The sequence below is a fragment of the Nesoenas mayeri genome, assembly GCF_963082525.1.
Source record: "Nesoenas mayeri genome assembly, chromosome: 2".
In the NCBI taxonomy this organism is placed as follows: Eukaryota; Metazoa; Chordata; class Aves; order Columbiformes; family Columbidae; genus Nesoenas; species Nesoenas mayeri.
The window spans coordinates 71,085,866-71,108,850 of NC_137543.1; the positions used below are offsets into that span (position 1 = coordinate 71,085,866).

General features: G+C 39.5%; 1 protein-coding gene across 1 annotated transcript in view; it reads right to left on the minus strand.

The window, feature by feature from the left end:
* FHOD3 (formin homology 2 domain containing 3) overlaps positions 1–22,985 on the minus strand; it is a gene marked incomplete at both ends in the record, with an annotated part of 379,512 nt that overhangs the window by 93,637 nt on the left and 262,890 nt on the right. The window contains 2 exons of the mRNA XM_080340636.1: positions 18,249–18,487; positions 21,765–21,908. Of these exons, the coding sequence (XP_080196762.1) occupies positions 18,249–18,487; positions 21,765–21,908 (383 nt within the window). The remainder of the gene's footprint in view (positions 1–18,248; positions 18,488–21,764; positions 21,909–22,985) is intronic.

Consider the following 22,985-nt stretch of genomic DNA (forward strand, 5'->3'; position numbering starts at 1 on the left):
TCTGCTTCCTTTTCTTTCACAGATGCTGGAGACTCTTCAAAGTCATACGAGAAGAGGTGAAATGGAGTATGTGGTACATAAGGTAATTTCTCCACCGTTGGAGATGCCTTTGGAGTAATGGATGCTGATGAATTTTGGGAAGAGCTTAGCAATGCTGCTCCAGGTGAAGATGGTGATGAAAGGACAGAATTATGGTGAGAGACAGATGAGTCAGGCACAGAAGAGGAGCTGCTAGAAGAGCTCTTTGCTCTAGAGCAGGAGAGAGGCCTCTCAGCTGGAGAAATGGCACTGGAGACGGCTGAAGAATCAGAGCACCGTGAAAGCTTTTCATTCACAGCCTCCCATGCACCTGGGACCCCACTGCAGGAGGAAAACATCATAAGAAAGGGAAGGGGAAGGAGAGCAAAAAAGGGAAAAGAGAGATCAAGAGAATATACTGATTGGAGGAAAAAGAATAAAGTCTAGGAGAGCCAGACAAACAAAAACTTCCAAAATGCAGACAATCATTGTCTTTAAAAAAAAAAAAAAAAAAAAGTAAGGAAACCCACATCTTTGTATGCCAGTGGGATTCTCCTGTGGGTTGCAAATACTGAGGAATGGAAGTGACTCAGCTTAAAGCAAAGCTTATGGGCTTCAGAATTAATTTTCATGAACTTTTTCACAACCATTTTCTGAACAATTTTCAAGTAAGCACTGGCTGTAAGCACTGTCAGAGCAGCACAAAGATGTTTCAACATGTTGGATGACATGGTCCACAGAGTATAGATGCTTCAAGATACAATCTACATGACTGCCTCTTGAAGACCAGATATCAGATTACCATCCTCCCTGATGATCTGATATTTTTGCTAATAATGCTCATCCACCCAAGGTGAAAATAAAAAATACTCAATCAGCACTATTCTGTCAAAATTAAGGTTGAGAATTATTTCAAAGGCAATGCCTTAACAGATCATTTGTCTGGTATGAAAGCACTCAGTGTCAGCAACCCACGTTGGTGTTAGATAGAGACTTTCAGAGTTGCGCCGAGTGCAACAGAAAAGACATCTGCTTTGCTCTAGTGAAGGCAGATGTTGGTGAGTGTGACAGAAGGCGCAAGGCAGGTGAAAAGCCATGGGATCTGCACTTTGGGATATCTGTTTTCAGTAGTGTCTCCAGCATAAACACTGTGTGAGGGCTTTGGGCTGGATAACTTGGCAGGTGGCTGATTTCATTCTCCTGAGACCACCTCTGTAACCCACCTCCAGGCACGCAAGTCACGGCCCTCATCTGAGGAGTGTGGGTTTGGCACAGAGTAAGCAACAAAAAAATAATACATGCTATATATGTCTCGATATTACGAAGTTAATCATCAGGTATATACCAGGTAATTGTTCTCACATCAAAAGCATGATGGGCAATTTGGAAACCTTTATCTATTGCACCAGCTGGGTGACAGGAGTCACTGAAGCCAGGCTGGTCCTGCCCATGCTGACAGCATCTGATGTGAACGGCCAGGGTACAGACCGCTTCTGCTACGTGACACTGGCGGCAAAAGGAGGTATTTAGAAAAGCCATAGGAACATCACCCAGTTATCTCAATGTGGCTATTATTTTAAAACACCAATGACCTAAAAGTACATCACACCCTGTATATGGCTCTTCTACATTTTTTAAACAGCATTTTAGTATATTCATGTGATTTACTAATAATTTGTGTCTTAGCTTTGACTTTAACGAATTGGATTTGAGGAAATTATCACTTAATTTTGAAATTTCAGGCAGCCATTGGCAAGATTTGCAGACTGGAAGATATTAATAACAACAGTACAGTATTTTCTTTGGAATTTGCACATTAAACAGTTTCCTTTCTTCCTTCCGTGCTGTATAGCGTCTGCATGAATGTGGTTTATTTAAAAAAAAAAAATCCAATCTCATTTGCCGAGTTGCAAAGCCAAACAATTTAACCTAAATCAAATGGCTGTCTGGAAGAAAGAACATATTTTCTTTCTTCCAACTTATGACGATAAAGTTGGCAGATGCCAAATCCATATATCCCTCAGAAATAAGTGGAAAATTTTACATGAGAATATTGTTTTGATAGGTGGTTTGTTTATATCCATATATACATAGATGGGCAGGTATGTATAAAAATACATATGTCTATCAGCTTTGCCTTTAAGTAGTTCTTTCCTACTAATACATGAACAAAACTTGATGGAAATCATAGGCAGCATTCAAAAAATCTCAGTCTTCATAGTGACAGATATTGCTAATAAGGCTGTATCATGAAAACACAGATGAAAACCTAAGAAACCAAGCAACATCCTAACTCAGCAAAGCACAGCAACGTTTCACCATTGCCTTAACTAACAAGATAAGCCTAAGCCATGCTTAGATGTTATGCTTTCTACTAAATATTTTAAGATTTGTGAGAGTTACTCCTTTTGTACAAAGGTAGTGAGTACTGTTCTTAGTGCATTAAGCCTACATAATTATACATGTTTCCATTAACACACACACACACACGTGAACAAAGCTTTTAAATGCAAAAAGATTTCCTTGGGGGTGGTTTTAATGAGTGATCTATAAATGTGAGTGAAAAGGTAGCTGGTGCTGCACACTGTGCTGGTGAGTTCACGCCAGAGGCTGAGGAAAAGCTGGAGGGACAACGCCAACTCCTGGTACCTGGCTGTGACCTGCCTACCGGCCTCTTCCTCCCCCTCATCCTCAGTATTGGGCTCTGTGACTGGCTGCTCTTCATCCTCCTCTTCATACTCTTCCTCCTCTCTGATGTCAGACAAAGGAAAGAGGCATGCAGTGGGATGGAAGGCGAGAAGGTGGAAGAGAAAACAAGGTGAGTCCCCAAAACAAGAAATCCAATGAAGTTAGAAATGGAAGGAAAATACTGAGGGTATAAGTTATGGCATGAGACAAACAGACACCTCAAATGTCCTTCTAAGTATGTGTTGGTGCAAGGGTAGCTACCAATCCAAATATTTTATTAATATCCTCTCCCCTATTTACGTTTTTTATGATTGATTTTTAAGACCCCAAAGATGCCATTTATTTTTTCTCCCTCTTGGCTTTCCATTTGCTGCTGTCCTACCTGCAGACATGTTAATGGAAAATGTTCATGACAATACCAGTGTTCAACTCATTAAGCTGTGCCTGTTTGGCTAAAAGGACCGTACATGCTGTGCTGGCATGTGACGGCTGGCACTGGACAACACGCTTTCTAAATTAACACAAATAAAACATTCCTGTTAAGAAACCGAGAGCTCAACTGGAAAACAGAACAGGGCGAACCATTCAGTTAGAAATAACGGAGAGACCAAATCAGTTCAGGACTCCTGGAAATAGCAATGTTTAAGCTATTGGATGCCAGTACATGAATTATTCCAGTAAAGAGTCATTAGTATGGTCAAAGGAGGCTTCAGTTCAGCAGTAATTCTGGCAGAGAAGAGCTGTAAGTCACGCATAAAGCCTCCATAACCTACAAACCACATAAGTGAATAAAAAAACTATCTTAAAAAACAAAAACAAAACCAAAAAAGGCTACATTGTCTGCCCCCTCTTCCTCCCATTTATGCTTTTTCTCCTCAAACCAACAGACTCATAGAAGATTTAGAAAATATTCTCTGTTTGGACTACTTTTGCATTTGCAGGTGATCCAGTTCTACACTTGATTTAACGATATATACCACTAGGTTATGCTCCATGCATAAAATAAAGCATACAAACAGTAATAAAGTTCCTAAGAATCATATTCCTTACATTTTCCTAAAAGCTGGTTTTCTTTTCTCTGATTCTGAAGGGATGCTCTGTGTATGTTTTTTTTCCATTTAGAATTAGTTTCCATGTCATAAGAATAATGAAAATTTACAATGTGAGATCATGAACTCATTGAGCACAAAGCAAAGAGTCAATCCAAGATTTGTTGTATTTATATGGAGTGAGTTATAGAATAATCAAGAAAATGGTAGCACCTGAAACTTTTCCAATATTCTGGCAAACATCTACAAGGTAAACACTTTCAACCATCCCTAAGGTATCATAGTGACATAACCACCTCAGTTGTTATCTCTCCATCTCTCTGTCCTCTTGACAAGCATATACATCCCCTATAGAGACACCTCTTGACTCCCACACACATATATGTATTGATATACCAAAAAAAAAAAAGAAGAAAAAGGAGTTGACTAAGGAGCATTCATGTCATCCCTTCTTATCAGTGAGGAGCTCAAGTCTAGCTTTGCTATTATTTCCTGTGAAGGATAAACATCTGCCTCTGCCAGTCCTACAGCAATCACATTTGAGAAATAACTCATGAAGCTCTGTGGGATCATTGTTCTCTGATAAGAGCACAATGCACCCTGTCATGCTGATATTACAGCTATTGCTTATACGAACTAGAGTGGACCTGTTATTACTATGTTATAAGCTTCCCCAGGTTTCCAGATTGATGACATCAAATTCCTCGCTCTCCTCAACTGTCTCAAAATGCCCAAAATTGTAAGTGCCATACTCATCTGATATGGTGGATCTCAGAAAGGATTCTTTGAGAATTTATTTGTTGACACGAATGCATGGTAGTAAGGGCATGAGTTTATACAATACAGGTTGAACTGGGAACCACTGAGTTATAATTGCACTGAACGGAGAGAATTACCTTCATGTTTAAGGATCACATCATAACACAGGATCACCAGGTCCCTAAACTAACACTTCCCAGGTGAGCAACACATCTTGGATATTTTCCTTGAGATTTTGTCATCCTATTTTTATAACTTGTGTTTTTAACCCTGACCCTATGGTCTAAAGTCTTTGTATCAAGTCTTTAACAGCGGTGAAAGCTGTTCCCTTCCACACTATTCAGAGTTTCTATAATAAGTATTTGTCAGATTAGGATATTTAATTGTTTCCTAAAGGCCTCAATCTACTTTTGCTGTACAGTTTATTTCCCTAGAGCCAGCTGAAGTTTGCAACTAAACAGGGACTTACTAACTTTTAAGTACCTGGTTTTGGAAATGCTGAGCTTCTGTGTAGAAAGTGCACAAAAAGTGCACAACTGTCAAGTGAACCATATATTAAGTACTCCAGGTGAGCAGTAATCAATTAAAATACAGTCCTCTGGGTTTCTTACTGATGTTCAAAGTATTGTTCTAATCCATTATTGGGAAAAACTGATTCTCATACAACCAGTTTAATCATAAATATGAAAGCACCCTAAATTTAGCCGATATACAATAGTTTTCATAAAATTAGGATACATGACCAATCTCTCACAAAACAAACAATCAACCAATGACTGCACCTTACCCTGAAAGGACTAGTTGTCTGCAAAAAAACCCCCCACCATCCTGAAAAACAAGCAACTTTTAGAATTGTAACAGAAAAGTCCATATAAGCTCAAGTTGATAGTTGGAAAACAAACCAGCAAACGGAACTGTGATATCTCAGTTTCCTGAGCCATCAATAACATATTTTCCATAAGCACTGGCATTCACTTAAAAACATGATTAAAATAGGAATAGCTCTTCAGAATATATATAAGATAGTTATGCTTAAAGGACCATAGGTTTTAACATACATGCTTCTTTCTGGTCAGCTGTGCAATACGTCCATGTGTTGAAGGCTGAGTTATAAAATGGGAAATTATTTTAATCTTTAAGTCATTTACCGGACTGAAAATCATTATCACATAAAGACCAGTTTGGGACATGTAAGGTTTTTTGTTTCAGTCCATACGTAGAGACACAATGCTGCCTTACAACGAGAAACAGAACTTAGAGCAGGAGGTGATATGACCTATATGGAGCTGAAGGGAATGCTTAACCCCTGTCCCCCTTCATGATGGGTCATGAACTATTAGTAATGACACATGGAGGAAATACTTCTGTCTCCTGTGATGTTTATCTGCAATTTCATCTTCGGAAGCAAAAAAATCAAGATTCCACTTTTCAGATGTTATGCCTTGCTGTACTCTAAAGGAGCAGATCAAAAGTAACTGCTCCTTAATTTGTACACTGTTTGAGAATATCATATTTCAAAAGACCTATGCATGTACAGCAACCCTGTGAGGCACACTTGCTTTTACAGTCTATAATATGACATTAACACATCCCTAATGGGTACTGTTTCCAAGCTGAATATTTCGTTGCAAGTTAATCTCTTATTGATCTGTGCACATGTATCTTAACTACGGATAATACCAAAGAAAACTGAATTAATTCGGTGGGCTCTAAGAAGTGAGCATCTGCAAATCATACACACACACACGCCATCTTCTCAGTGCTCATGGAGTACCCCAAGGATGTGTTACACAACTGCTAGAGCGACTGGCTCGGTGGACTGGCACTTCTGAAGCTGCTGACAGCAGTGCCTGCTCCACAAGAGCTGGCTGCTGGGATTTGAGATGGAAAAAATCAGGAAAACTAGTTTATTTACTCCTGACCCAAAAAGAAGACCTCTATAATCGCTGGACTCAGCTTTTCTTATGATAGTAGCTGGAAGTTAACTCATGTTTTTGCTTCCCTCAAGATGTCTAGGAACTGTTAAGCGGCTCTGTGGGCCCATCATCGTACCTTAACTGGTGGATTAATTTCAGAGATTCCAGTGATAGCATTCTTCTGCCAGACCAGGGACTCTTTCTTCAAAACTTCTTGACTTCCAGATAAAAGCTTAGAGGCAGCTTTGATTGGAAAGCTCTCTTCTGCTAATATGAAGTCCAGGAGGACAGCACGTAGCTAGCGATTGTTTGGAAAAGCCCGAGGAAGGAGTTTGCTCTGCATGTGTTGGCTGCAGGGATGCCTGGTGGTGTGCGCAGCCACAGACATGCTCCCCTACCCGGGGGAGCATACTTGGTTGAGGGAAACTTGCACAGGGGAAATAAATGTGGGTATACAGGACATGTTCCATGCTTGAAAAGTCCTCTTTCAGCAACTAAACTCACAGTTTCAGACCCTGGACTATCACCAGAGTGTTGATCAGATTCAGATCGGAGGAAAAGGGCAAGCTCACAGGCAAGAATCAAGTGTACTCTTCTTTCAGGCAAACCAACAGTAGCAGTTGTTTCTCAGTATTGTCAAAGAACAGATAATCTGTCCATGAAAGCAGGTAGTATCTGCTAGCTAAACCTTTCCTAAAAGGTAGAAAAGGAAAATTTCCATTCAAATATTTATTAAAACAGCAAACCACCAACTGCAGATAGATGAGATTCTTCTAAAGCTAAGAACGTCAGACAGCTGGATGCTCGAAGAGAACAGCAGACAGATTTGTGAATTCATCTGGACCATTCAGGGTTATGTGTTCATTCTTGTGTGCAATGAAGAATGGATGATGTGGAAAAGCTCACTTTCCCTCCCACATACACATACAAATTTGGTGTTAATGCAATAGTAGAATTAAATTAAGAGAAATTATTCATAGGGAGGTTTTCAATTAAACTACGTTGCAGAAGCCAGCACATTTTTCAGTAGCTCGGAGGAACCTTTCCTGTTAAACAAAAGGCAAATGTTTATCCTGCAGCAGGGAGGAAGGGTTTTAGCTCATTCTGAAGGATCACATATATTCAGCTAACCTTAAGGCTATTGCTGGGTTACTCCAGTTCCATGATAAAAGTACCAGATTAGAACTACTCAGACAGAAGATTTATAGCAGTGAAAACAAATATCAAAAAAATCACCACGTTTATTTCCATCTTTAAAAGAGATTATCACTAACACTCCCACCAAACAAACAAAAACCAAAAACCCCACAAATCTTTATAAAATTTATTTTCAATCATGGCAACTAACAAGTACCTACTAGGACACAGGTTTTACTCAGTTGTTTCAAGTAAAGTTTGACATGAAAGTATAAGCCCATAAAATACATGTATGTTTAATAAGACTAAGAAAGCGCAGTTTATGTATAGAGAACCACTGGTGCATCAAAACGAAAGTCAGGCAAAGGCTCTATAACTAATGTATTAACCTTTCTCCTCTTTTAATCAAATAATTAACAAAAATAAATAAAAAGAGTGCCAATCAAAGTTGTTCCGCTGATACTAAATAGCTACTCTAAGCTGCAGATACACAAACACTAACAAACACAGACTGACGAAAGGAAATTATAATCAAGGGACTCATCTATAAGTTTAGCTGAAGGCAAGGGCAAAGTCTGTAAGATACTGGGCATCATACCTAATGCACATCTAATGTAGCCTGGGGTAGATGATTTTAGAACTAAGGCACCACTGTTCAAGACAGTGACTCCACAAGAACCGAAAGCACCAAAAAATGCTCTTTGTCTTACTGGTCCCTAGAGCTGAACAATATGCACAAGGTTATGCAGTGTCTGTCCTCTCTAGGCTCCCCTCAAACTTTTGCCTTTGTAGAGTTTTGATGAAAGCACCTGGAAGAAACTCAGGTTTTCTTTGTTCTAGCTTGGAGCCCAGAAACTTAAGTCTCTCATCCCAGTTCTCAAAAAAATTCCCAAAGATACAGCTAATAGAAAAATCAAAGGCTGTGCTGAAGGAACAACAACAACAGGAAAGCCAGAAAATAAGCATGAGTGCAGAACACATTCTGCTCTGCCTGGTCTCAAAGGAAATTTTTAAATGGTAAGATATACTTTATTTTAATCCAGGAAAAAATTGTCTGTAATTGTGTGAATACATAAGAACACAAAACAGGATGGTCTTGCCATAATTATGCTAACAACATTTTGTTCTGCAGATGAACATTTCATGAGATAATAGCATGTTAAAATATTTCCGTTTTGATTGATTCCAATAGTGTAGGGCTCATTTAACCTTTATTAAAGTATTACTAAATATTTCCTTCTTAATTCTGTAGGTTATTAGACAAGGCCCTCAGTGTATGCCTGAGCCTTTTGCAACCATCCACAGAATTACATAGAAATTCCAAAGAAAGACCAACACTGGCCTTCAGTGAGAAAAGGGGCCTTAGTGTTATGAAGCAACACAGAGAAGAAAGGACTGGGGAACTGTAAAGCTATCGGTCACTATTCCCACGCTCTCTGAAAATCACCCTATGTGCCGTTAATTACTGATGAGGAATTTTCTCTCTCCCTTTCTTTTTATAATTAAGTCAAGTGCTTTCAGTTTAGCTTCTTTAAATTATATTCCTTTAAACTTTCACTGCCTTTCCAGAAGAGCCACTTCTGGCTAGGCCTACAAGACACGTTCAGTGAAGTAAGACCACCATCAGCAAGTTCACGGTATTATTCTAAATGAAACACTGCAGTTGATCCCACAATTTATTCTCTCAAGGTTGTTTCTGCTCCGCTTCAAACCTCTGACCTATTTTACCTCTTGCACAGCACTTTGAAAGATGCTTCCCTGAAACCGGCACAGGTGAACAAATAGAACATGAAAAATATTCCATCAAGGAGTGACCTTGACAAGTCACAGTGGATGTAATTTTATTTTCTCTTGCGATCGCTTCCCATCGTCCTCAATTTATGAGTGAAATTCCACTTGCACAGGTCAGACAGCACAATTCATAGCCAAATTCCCAAGTCCCTGTAAAACCAACAAATGCTTTGGTACTCTTCTTCCTTTCTTCTATCCTAGCTCCCAAACCAGATTCAGCTAGTATTTTACATGAAAGCTGAAAGTGGTAATAATCTAAATTCATCATTTATTACTCTGTATAAAGATATGACCATATACTTTCTTCCTCTATTAAAAACTAAAGAAACCACATATTAACCCAACTGCTCATTTCTATTCCACTGCTGTATGTGACAGACCACTGCAGTTAGTGCAATTATGTGAAGATGAACATATATAAAATAATACGGATTAAAAACTTACTTGCAAAGCGTCAAAATTTGGCCTTCTGCACAGAAGACAAACTAAGATGCATAATTGCAAAGGTCAAAAGAAAAATTATCCTTGTATTTCTGCCCTAAATAAGGAAAACTATTCAGAAAAAAAAAGTTGAGGAAATTACAAGTAATGTAAAGTACATGTATTCACTATGCCTTCATATTACGTTGTTCTTTAGGTTAAACCATTCTTTAGGTTAAACCATTCTTTAGGTTACTGTTATTCTCTTATCCCTAAAATATGATTAGTAACAACTTTTCACACCTAAATAATGCCTCCACACTTGTTTCATTGCTGCAGTCAGTTTATATAGGACACATCAAAGCAGAGCAAGACAGCAGAGTCTTGCATAAAACACTGGCAAGGCTTTGCAAAAACTTCAAGAGTCCCAACTCTCAGATCATTGAACAGCATTGCTGTTTTTACATCTGTATGAGCAGAGAGGTAAAGAAACAGAATCACGATGTAGAGAGACTTTAGGAGCAATAAATATTGAAACATACACAGAAAGAGAGAAGAAATGGTGTTTTCAGAGCTTGGAACTGCGTATTGGTTGACACTTGGAGGTCACTGTATTGCCCCTTACTTCAAAGGAAGGGATCTGGACATGGCATCCTGCCAAACTGCTGTCTTTTTTTTTCCCTCCCATCTCATGGTACATGTGAAAAAAACTTTCCTGGCCTTAAAGGATTGTGTTTACAAACACTGGAAACACACTGTGGAGATGAACTCTAAGACATGTGTAGTCCAGTGCATAAGAGGCTACCATGGACCTCTGGAGAAACATATTCATACCATGGTTTGGCACTATGTTTCCTCAGGCAGTTCACCAAAGCTACATACACACAAAAAAAGTAAAATCAATTAGGCTAAGTAACACCGTGCTTTCATTTGCCATGCAGCTATAACCTCATTTAAGTTTCAGTGATTTCTTCATTCCTCTTGAAATTCAAACAGGGAAAATCTGCCATTGTCTTTACAGCAAAGTGCAGTGCTGCCAACCAAGCATACCAAGTATAAAACATTTCCTTTCATCAAGGCCCATAGCCAGCAAACATACCCCTGCTACAAAACCTGACACTTCTACAGAGATATTTTAAATCAGATAAAAAGTGCTGGTATCAGCCTCAGACAGTAATAGGACCTGTACTTGAAATGCTCATCGAGGTGGAACTTTTAGTGTGCTTTTTTGTTTGGTTGGGTTTTTTTTAATTATTACTCAAGCATTAGTGGTTCAATCCATATCTATACATCAATGGAGTCTTCTGTTATGTCTTTGAAAGAAAATTTTTCTTAACTAATCTAGGTCTCTTCCTCTAATGCATTCCTTACAGGAACTTCCAAGATATTCTTACAAAGAGTAAGATCACAAATTTCACATTTTTATTCTCTCTCCTTTCAAATATGCTTGACCTCATGCTTCAAATAACCCTACCTGCACAAAAGACATAAACATGACCTCCCTGCCCCAAACCTAAAATAGCAGATCTGATTTGGTATCTTACTGTTGTCAAAGACTAATAAAGATCTGATGCTATGAACAGATGCTACCTTACCAAGCCTTTTAATTTTATAGATAAATCTTCTTTCCAAAACCATTGCTTTTATTTCCCATTTCCATTTTTGTACATACCAACGAAACTGTCAAAAAAGTTATTATCTCCCCTATAACTGATCAAGTGCTATTCTATTTCAAAGCTCCCCCTGCAAATGCTGTTATAGGTAGCTCAGCTCCCACATATATTTCCACAGACAAGCAACTGTGTGTTTATTCTGAAGATGTTTTTTGTTTGTCTAGATTCATGCCTCAGTTGTTTTAGATGTCCAAAACCAGGAACCAGAGGTAAATGTCTAGGGAAAAAAGTTTCCTTCTATTACATCAATAACAATAAATTATGGGCCTTTAATAATCCATATCACAGCCTCAGTCCTGCATTAAATGCTGATGTTGAGTCTCCCCACTTTTCTGTTTCATACCTATCATATCACTTGTATTTGTCACCATAAGTATTTACATAATCAAACATTTCACATACTGTAGTGGAAAGTCACCAGAACTTGAAACATCATGACAAAACCTAGAATTTTGCCATAGTTAATGCTCTAGAGAAAAATCAAAGATTAGTTACGGTTTAGGATGTCTGAAAACATGGAAAATCATGATTAAAAAAAAAAACATGTCTCAGCTGTATTTCGAACAAACCACCCCTGCAGGCCTGGCTCTACATGAAGCAACTGGAATAATCAGTTAATGGGGCATAATAGCCAAACTAAGGTCTGTGCTGTTGGTTAGAAACTCGACAGGAATCCAAAATTAAACAGAAAAAATGCTTAGCATCAGAGGCTCAGCTGTGTTCATTGTTTTCTGGTAAAACCAAAATAGCGTTACGATCTCTTCCTGCCTCTCAGCCATCCTCAAGCATCACGAATATGTATTTTCTAACAAACAGATCCTTATGACTTCTCAGGACAGCTTTTCTTTATTTAGACAACAATTTTCCAATTTTCTTCTAGGACTGTAAGGGTGTGAAAGCCCTTAAGCCTGTTGTGCACCGTGCAGTGATGCTGTGTCCAGTTAGCCCAGAAATTTGCAGGAAACTTTGGAATTTCCTGTGCTAATCTCTGCTCAGAGGAAGAGTCCTAACAGCCTTCCCAGCAGGACCCTAACAAAAGCACAGTTCACAGGTACATAATTCCCTGTTCGGACCTCTGCTGGTTTTTTCCTTATCAATGCAGTTCTCTCGAAGGCCAAGTTTCTTCAGATGGAAAAATCTGGAAGCCTCAGGTAAACCTGAACAGTTGGTCTTCCTCATACCTTTTTAGCCCCATGGTGTAAAAAAGATAGCTTGTTAAATCCAACTTTGGTCACTGATTCAGGATGCAGGCTCTGCTCTGATGGGTTCTTCAGATGGCAGTCAGCTCTTCTGCTTGTTAGGTTTCAAACACAGGAATATTGACAAAATCCTCACCAGGGACTGGTTATCTCTACATGAACATGTATAGTGTTATTTGATCAATCCTACTAATTCTTTTGCAATTTTTGAAGCCATAAAATAAATCAAAGCTATGAAAAAGAAGAAAGCAGAGAGTCTAGTAAAGTGAGGTAAATACCTAATCCTAGCTATTAAAAACTCTATAAACCTCAGTCTTTCATTGTAGCAAATTCCACAAAGCTTTGGCAGAGCCATTCACTGAAATGCTGGTAAGATGTGTCACTGTAAATCACACAGAAGCTCCCTTGAGAATGTTTGCTAAGTGTGGCTAACACAGCTCTGATGGTACACCCAGGGATAGAGACAGGGATGGTCGCTGTGCAGTATTAATGAAAAAAATGCACATAAAAATGTGAAACACATTAATTTGAAAATTGGGATAAATACTTGGTTCTGGTTTGTATATATAGGGCTCCTGCAGAGCACTTGTTTAGTGCTCAAGGCAGTACTGAGAACTTCTGAACTACCTGCCTTCTACTCCCTCAGCGGAGGGAAGAATGAGAGATGGAGGGGTTTTTTTAATCCTTATATAACCAGAAATCACTGCATACAATAACAACATAAATCTAGTGCAAGTTCTTTGCCACTCCTTACATTTTTCCCTGATTCTATCCATTGTGTGGTTGGAAAAAGCTAGGTTTACTTTAAAAAGGAAAAAAAAAAAGAAACAAACCAAAAACAAAAACATGGAAGAATTTGTTTAAAAGTCTACCACTTAAGAAACAGCATGTCAGACCACAGATTGAGAGCACTCAATTTGGACCAGGGCAGAAAACCTTAGGAGGTGCCATCAGCAAAGCACTTAAAATGTCATGTTAGGAGGACGGAATTTCCCCCAGGCTTTTTGGTGTTTTTCCACCATGGTCAAAGAAAGAAGTTTTGAGCAAAGCAAACCTGCTGGTGGTCAGGACAGGCATTTTAAAGCACACTGCAGCCGCTACATACGCCTAAACCAACCTCCAGCCTTTCCTATTTAGTAGTCATTATCAACTTATTTATTTATTTCTTTAGCAAGAGGCACATTAGGCTGTGTTTTACTCTTCTTAAAAATTATTTTAACACAAAGCAGATTTGGGTCTTTGTTTGTTTTGAACCACAAATGAAAAAGCAATAGATTTAGCTTGGAATAAGGTTGCCAAATGGATGAAAAAGGCCTGCAAGTTTTTCTTCTGGTTGCCCTTCGCATTTATGGTCAACTTTTCCGAGCTCTAAAACCCAAAGTCTGCTCTCAATTAGCTGGGCGTAAATCAGAGCAACCCCATTGACTTCAGACAGCTTTTCTGGATATAGAGCATTGTGAGACAGAACAGAAATTGGCCAATATTGTCTTTTTTTTTGTTTTACCGGCACCATGGATTTTTCTCTTTTTGGAAGACTTATCGGTCGACACAAAGCAGATGACTGTGGACAACCTGTTTGATGTGGTAAACAAAAGCAAAGTAACTGCCAAACCAGCTGACAGAGTTAGAAAGAGAAGAAACATGAACACTGTGGGAAGGAGAATGCTGAGGAAGAACTTGAATGTTCTACCGATTTCGGTAGTGAAGTCCTAAAATAACCAAGAATATTGCCCCAAACAAAATTTAATAGAGAGTAAGAGTGTGATTTTAATCTCTAACCATGTCCATTAGAAGCAATTCCACCAAACTTGATCGTGTTAATCCACTGCAAAAACCAGACATAGACATCTGCAACCACACACAAAGCTTAGACACCAGCAGGAGCAACACAATAAGAGTATCATTAATTTTGTTAAATATTTCCTATTGTTAAAGAAAATGTAGTGAAGGAATAAAGAGACTGAAACCCTTTCTGTAGACTATTTTTCAGAAAATACAGCACTGCAAAAACTTATTGCTAACCTTTTTCCTTCCTCAAGAGGGACTAGGATTATGAACCAAAAGAGTCATCGGCAGAATACAGATCTTTCCTGGATGACCAAAAGTTACTTTCAGTTTAGAGAGGTATCGAGCAATTTTTATCTATTTGTAAAGATTCCTCTCTACAGTATTAACAATGGAAGCACAAGGGACAAAAGAAGCATTGCTTTTGAAAAAAACAAAACCAAAAAACAGGTGACGCCTATACCATATTTTAACAAATGATTTTTAAATTTCATTACAAATTGCAGCAAGGTCTAAACTTACGCTGTATTAAAATCCTTTAAACGAATAAATACGTTTTTTCAGATACCACGTGCTCAAATTTGAAAACTTGATTCCAGTAGGAACAATGCAGAAAGGAAAACCTCTTTCCACTTAAGGTTAATTAAAACTTTATATACGTGTAAAAACTTTGTATGAGTCATTCAAGTTCACTATTTTTCTGTTTAAATGTTTATGAATAGCAGCCATCAAGCTTTCATTTTTTGTCCCAGTTTAGCTATTAGATGTAGAGATACTGTTGCATTCATCTGGACTATTTCACTGAGAGCTGAGAGACTCACTGGGATATGATAAAGCAGGAAGGCTGGTTTTCCTCTTCCTACCACAACTACAGATTTGGGCTGACGATGAGACTAAAAATATGAAGGACAGAATCTGATTTTCTGAAATGCTTGTTTACTGGAAACCCAGCGAGATTTATAGAAGAACCAACAGTTAACTACCTTCTTGTTATGGCAACTTTAATAATTTAACTGGGCATAGAACTTGCATCTTCGGGTGCCAGAACATATTCTGTGGTCTGTAATGTCCAGTGCGAAAAAAAGAAAAGCAAACAAATGATTTGCTAGCTACAAGTAATACTCCCTGTCTCTACCTGCTAAGAAGGTTGAAGAATAGCAGGGGGAGGAGAGGGGAGGGGTGTGAAAAGGATTTTTATTTATCTAATATGTGAAGTAAATATCAGTGTTACATACAATAACTGAATACTTCCTTCATTACAGAGGCAGGTGAGCAAGTTAGAAATTCAAACTGGAGTTGAAGAGAATGTAATTATTTTCCTGGAGAAGATTCCAAGGACAACTGCAACATTAAATTAAATTTGCCAGCTTAAATGAAAACTGCTTTCCTGTATTTAAACTTAAATAATGCTTTAAATTATGTCACTGTTCAAGAGGGTGTGGAGTGGAACTGGATAATTTTCTTCAAAAAAGTAGGATAATTATTCATGCTATACTGGTGAAAAAATAATTCAAATAACTTATGAAACTAACCTGCCATGTTTCTGTTCCCCTGAAACTAAAAAACAGCCGAAACACAAAATCATTAGGAGTTACTGAAGACTGCAAGATAAAGCTAGTAAGCAAACATTAATAGTGACAAAGAGCATTGGCAGAAGTTGTCATCCTGCGTGACTTGTAAGAGAATCAGCATTTTCTGTACAGTTGAAGCATCTCCTTATTTCCAAACCAAATTCATCATTTAAGAAAATCAGTCATATCTGCTGCACAGCCATGGACACAGATTCCCAGTCACATTGCCGAGTCATGAAGCGAGGCCCAAGCTCATGCATGAGGCTTTCCATGCAGAGCAACTGAAGCTCCCAGCTGTACTCACAATGAAGACGCTTTAAACTCAGCCTCAAATGCACTGTCATCCTCGTCATCAGACTGTAAGGCCATGAGGCCCTCAGCCATCAGCCCACTAAAGACCCAGCCAATAGAAAGTGATGGAAAACAAGTATGAATGTGTTGTCAAATACAAGAATTAAAAAAAAAAAAAAGAAAAAAAAGCAGCCATTATGCAGTAAATGACATGCAATTACTGTTTAAATTCTCTGGAGTCTTATATTTTCATATTGCCTGAAGCCATTAAGCTTTAGTCAACTCAGTTTACTTTGCAAGAAGGGCTGCTCAACATGTAACACTGGATTTTAAGGCTCTAAGTTCACATCAGGACTAGTGTGGCCAGCAGCACCAGGGAAGTGACCGTCTCCCTGCACTTGGCATTGGTGAGGCCACACCTCGAATCCTGTGTTCAGTTTTGGGCCCCTCACTACATAAAAGTCATTGAGGTCCTGGAGAGAGTTCAGAGAAGGGCAATGAACCTGGTAAAAGGTCTGGAGCACAAGTCTGATGAGGAGCGGCTGAGGGAACTGGGGCTGTTCAGCCTGGAGAAAAGGAGGCTGAGGGGAGACCTTTTCACTATCTACAACTGCCTGAAAGGAGGTTGTAGAATGGAGGGTGTTGGTCTCTTCTCCCAAGCAGCAAGTGACAGGACGAGAGGAAATGGCCTCAAGTTGTGCCAGGGGAGTTTTAGATTGGATATTAGGAAAAATCTCTTCATGGAAAGGGTTGTCGGGCATTGGAACAGGCTGCCCAGGGAAGTGGTGGAATCACCATCCCTGGAAGTATTTAAAAGATGTGTAGATGAGATTCTTAGGGATAGAGCTTAGTGCCAGTATTAGGTTAACAGTTGGACTTGATGATTTTAAAAGTTTTTTCCAACCAAAATGATTCTATGATCCAGTGCTAAACAACGGAAACCTCCAAAGAACTTCCCAAATGTTATAATCAACACAAGATATGCTCTTCATGGAGCACACTTAGGTTCTGCAAATTGCACCTTCAGCTATGGGATGATAGTGTCCAGCTTTAGCTATCTGCAAGGTATGTATCTTCACCTGAGCTAGTCAGCCAGATTCCCTTTATAGTCAACATAGAGAAACAGCCAGTTTCAGAGCACAATTCATCTTGGTTGAAATTTCAGGCATGTAGAACATGTCGGGTAACTGAAGGCCTACCAGTGCTTGCTGCACTCCACTGACATCAAAGGGAGGCGAGCTGATGTCTAACTTAGTCAAACTTAGTCTTAGTCAAAATTAATTCCAGCCCTCCTATGCACCAGTCAGACATGCTGTCGATCTGCAGCTCCCTTTTTTCCTAAGCCTGCACAGCCCAAGCCAGCATTATGGTTCTGGCAATAACACTAGCTGCCACTGACTCCAGTGTTGCAGACTGCTGCTCAAGTAGTCATTACCATCTCTCTTTCACTAATTATAAAACATTATATATATGCACTACTATGGTGTAGCCTCAAAGGAAAACATTTATTCTGAAATGCTGATTGCAAAGAGGAGGAAAAAGAAGAATGAACTGTAACATATACAGGACAAATAGCTCTCCATTAATGTGTCTACGCCCTTTTTACAATCTTCTATTATATCGGTATACTAAACATAAAATTTGTTGATGGATTAAATTAAGCTTGGTTACTTCCTATATCTAATGCTCTACTTCATGTGGTTTGGGTCCATTTACTTGGGCAGATGGTGCCAAAGAACTTGGCTATGTAGCTAAGTCACTTACAAATCCATTTCTTTTCCTTGTTGGTGTTTTTGTTTGTTTTAACTTTAAATATGCTTTTTTGTTTTTTTAATTCAATGGAAAGAGGGAAACACAGAAAAGAAAGGTCTGTCAGATTAATAAAGTGCAATGAACATAACAGAAAGTAATAAGGGAAAAGAAAGGAATATTCCTCAGCTCATGCACTTACCTCTCACTGTGATCTTCAATGTGCTGTCCATGCCCCAGCACAAAGCCAGGGTTTGACTGGCTGCAGGGACTTGCAGGGGCCGATAAAGTGCTTTTGACATTCTGTACCGAGTGCCTGCGGCTCCGTCGGCGCTCCAGCCCCCTTCGCTCACCAGCGCCAAGACTGGCCCTTCTCCGGTCCTTGCGCCCACTGGGAGGGGGATCAGCGCTCTCATCTCCATCCTCATGTCTCAGTGTCATCTGAGAAAGAAAGGAAGGAACGTGAGGCTTCTGATGCAGTTCCTTTAAGGTACCACAGGCCTTTACATCTAGGACTTAAGAATTAACTGATTTCAACAAGATTAACTCCTATTAGCATCACCATTTTTATAGCTTTCCCCGTAAGTTGCTGTCTTATCCATTAGTGTAGGGTAGCAGCTCTAATAATGGAATGATATACTGACGTTTTATATAGAACACTACAGGACCTGTAACAACACATTTGTATATCTCCTAGTTGTTGGTGTGTGGTGGGTTTTTTTGCTTGTTTTCACAGAATCACAGAATCGACTGGGTTGGAAAAGACCTCAGAGATCATCGAGTCCAACCCTTGGTCCAACTCTAGTCCGTTTACTAGATCATGGCACTAAGTGCCATGTCCAGCCTCACTTTAAAAACCTCCAGGGACGGCGAGTCCACCACGTCCCTGGGCAGGCCATTCCAATGCCTGACCACTCTCTCTGTAAAGAATTTCTTTCTAATATCCAGCCTAAATTTCCCCTGGCAGAGATTAAGCCCGTGCCCCCTTGTCCTCTTGCTGACTGCCTGGGAGAAGAGACCAATCCCCACCTGGCTATAACTTCCCTTCAGGTAGTTATAGAGAGTGATGAGGTCACCTCTGAGTCTCCTCTTCTCCAGACTAAACAACCCCAGCTCCCTCAGCCTCTCCCCATAGGTCTTATGTTCAAGTCCCTTCACCAGTCGTGTTGCTCTTCTCTGGACCCGCTCCAGCAGTTCAATGTCTTTCCTGAACTGAGGGGCCCAGAACTGAACACAGTACTCCAGGTGTGGCCTCACCAATGCAGAGTACAGGGGAAGGATCACTGCCCTTGTCCTGCTGACCACGCTATTTTTGATACAGGACAGGATACCATTGGCCTTCTTAGCCACCTGGGCACACTGATGGCTCATGTTGAGCGTCCTGTCAATTAGTACCCCCAGGTCCCTTTCTGCCTGACTGCTCTCCAGCCACTCTGCGTCCAGCCTGTAGCGCTGCAGGGGGTTGTTGTGACCAAAGTGCAGCACCCGGCACTTGGCCTTATTGAACTTCATCCCATTGGAATCAGCCCATTTTTCCAGTCTATCCAGATCCCTCTGCAGAGCCCTCCTGCCTTCCAGCAGGTTGACACACCCTCCCAACTAGGTGTCATCAGCAAATTTGCTGATGATGGTCTCAATCCATACTTGTTTCTTTTTTTTTTAAATAGGACTTAATTTTCAAGGAAGCTGAGCAGTGTTGGACACCTAGCTCTCTTTATTTCTTTCCAAAATATTTAGGTGAAGTCTTGGCTCTAGTGAAACCAACAAGAAAAAACCAAACAACCTCTCATGCATTGACTGATTGAACATTTCCTCATGTTCAGACATGGCACTTGGTCAAGTGGAAGTTACTGTCTACTACTTCAGAAAGTATTTTAGAAAAGTGCTGTAATTTCTTCCCAGCCAAGGAAGAGACAGCAGATGTTTAAGTAACTGCACGCCTCTTAAAAATCTCCATTTTAACAGCTCTCCCTGCAAAGTAAACATGGGGGTGGCGGGGGGGGGGGGAAACAAAAACACCCAAACCAAACCAAATTAAACCAAAAAACCCCACCCTATTTCTGTGAACTGGTACCACAATGGATTAAAAGAAAAAAACACAGACCACACGTCCCCTCTAAGCCTCCAGATTTTTAGGTTAGCAGGATTACTTTCACATATGCCTTTTGGTGCAAAATACAGTATTTCCTGCCAGTTCAGAAGCACTGTCAATACAGAGGAACACATGTATAATATCAGAGAAGAATGACCCTGAGAACAGCATGGCCACAATGACATTTGACAGAAGCTTCCAAGACAGGTTGAGAGGTCATCAGCTGGAAACAGTAGAGGAGCAAAATACATGTGCAATACCTAGCATATTGAACCACAGCATATTGTCGACATGCTGTGACATACCTCTGACAGAAACAAAGCAAGTGCTACCTAAGGGTACATGAGGGGGGTATCACTGGTAGAAACAATAAAATTACTGGTGGATCTCATCTGATGTGCAGCATAACATTTAAGTAATCTTTATATGAGAAAGATCCATTCAAATAGGCAGAGGTACAGAAGAGGGCGATGTGGGTGATCGGAAGAATGCATATCTTCTTGTTGCTATCAGTCTTGTTATTCTGATAACTCTTACCAGAAGTGATGTTAACAAAACAAAGGTAGGGAGAAGAAGAGATTTTTTTCAGGTAAAGAACAACATTGTCAAAAATGAAAGAATGTGCATAGTCATGTCTAAATTTAGTCCGGTGATCAAGAGAAAGCCGGTACCCAAGTAAACCAACTGCTAATTTTGCAGTCTTATCTTTCAATAGGCACAGCATGTGTAAAACCCCCTGTTTTTAAGATTAATGATCACCTTTTAAAAGGATTTTATGTCCTGATGCCTCTGACATGGGGACCTTTCATTCTGATGTTCCTATTTTGGCCTAAATCTTCCTGCAAACTGCTGTATATAAAACTTAATTCTGCTAAAGATACTGAAGTGACATGGGTGTAAAGTTGATTAAGAAAATGAAGAATCAAATCTATTAAATCCTTTGCTGGGCTTAGAGGGGAATAAATTCATTTCATTACACCAGAACATGAATTCACATTTACATTCACATTAACTTCAGCCTAAGCCTCCCCACTCCAACACTTCCCAAAGTCTGAAAAGAGGCCAATTATTAAGAAACTGGATATCCTACCCTTACATATAAATACTTCAGAAGTAGTTATTTTATACTTAGGTACCGAATGTGGAGTCACTCTTTACTCCATTGCTGCACACTGTATAGGATTTGGTCCAGTGTAAACTCTTAAACAAGGACTTGCTGGGTATTCAGCTGCAGAACAAGTGGTTTTTGTAAAGCTGAGCTCAGCCAAACCTTTTTCATGAGCTGAAAACTTTTGCATACGGAAAGAACTTCTACTTCAGGACGTGTAACTAGCAGTCTGAGAAAGGTTTAATTGCAGGCAGAATTGCCTCTAAGGAGACTAGTAAATATGATGGTTTGCCTTGGAGTATGCCCCAGCTTTACCATGAAACACTTTTGCATTAAACGCAGCTATGTAGCATAGCAGGTCACATATACTAATGTGTATAATACTTCTAGAAACCAGATGTTTTTCTTTTAAAACAAAATAGATAACCAAATTTCACCTAGGTTACATTTTCCCCCTCCTCTTGGCTTTGAAGTTTGTACAAGCTGTAAGATGCATAAAACAGGGCATGTTATGTTACCTCATAAATGTTAAATTGCTCAACTAAGTCCAAATCTGTTCCTTTCTTGTTCAAGTGTCTCTGTGAAATGGCTTCAATGCCTAGCTCTTCCAGACAGTCCACGACATCGTAGAAAGAGTCTTGATCTGGCAACCCCAACAGCGTCTAAGAATCAAAGGAAAAACATTTAAATCTTTTTGTTTTGAAAAGAATTAACCAAAGGTTTTTAAAAGCGGGTGGCAAGTGGTGCTATGTATGATTTCAATAGAGTAAAACCCATTATGTGGGATTAGAGACACTGCTAGAAAATAAAAAACAAGTGGCACAGCTTTTAACAAACAACTTTGTGCACTGTGCAGAAAAAAGGAATAACTGGCAAAACAAATCAGTGTTGTTATTTCATACAAAAAAGTATGGAAAATGTGGGTCTTTAAAATACACAGTTGGATTCTTCCTGGCTTCATTTAAGTGCAGATTTAAAGAACAGAGAATGTTAACGCATCAAACACAGGGATAAAAGCAAAGAGAGAGAAAAAAACGGTTTAGCTAAAAACAGTGAAGCTGATTTCCTACTGATTCCTGTAAGTTTGACCTTAAGAAGAAAAAGTCCAATGCACAGCTGTGTGATGTCAGGACAGCGGGAAATATCCTGCACCATGTGCCTACTGTCCTCCACACCTGCAGCAGAGGCCATCCTCTCAGCGCACAAATTGCTGTATATTTCAGAGATACTGGCTCCTCTCCTCCCTTTCAACTTGAAAAGTCCTATTAAAGGTACACCGATTCCTTAACTCCTATAAAATAGTAAAAGTTACAAATTCCTGATTACAGGGTAAGTTGTTAGCAGTGACAGTGAGAGGAGATTTTGCACACCAGAAAATAAAGAATACTAACAATAACAGGTATCGAAAATGAACTGTTTGAGTTCAGAGCTTTCTATGGCACCTGCTCTATGTTCAAGAGAGAGCATTATTCTTACTGTGGCCATTTCCCATTTTTTTTATGAATTCAGAAAACTGAGAAGAGGAAGGTAATCATCTGCAGTATACCATGTATACCATAGAATGCCACTGCAGTGTATGTAGCGAGAGGCACTGAATCAAGCCACTCACAGCTTTACTACAAAATGATGTGTGGGAAGAGGACATGGGTGTTGGACAACTTTGCTGAGTGCACAAGTGAACTTCATCCACCAGAGTCCTGCAGATGTTTACAAAGACATGAAAAAACACCACTCTTCTG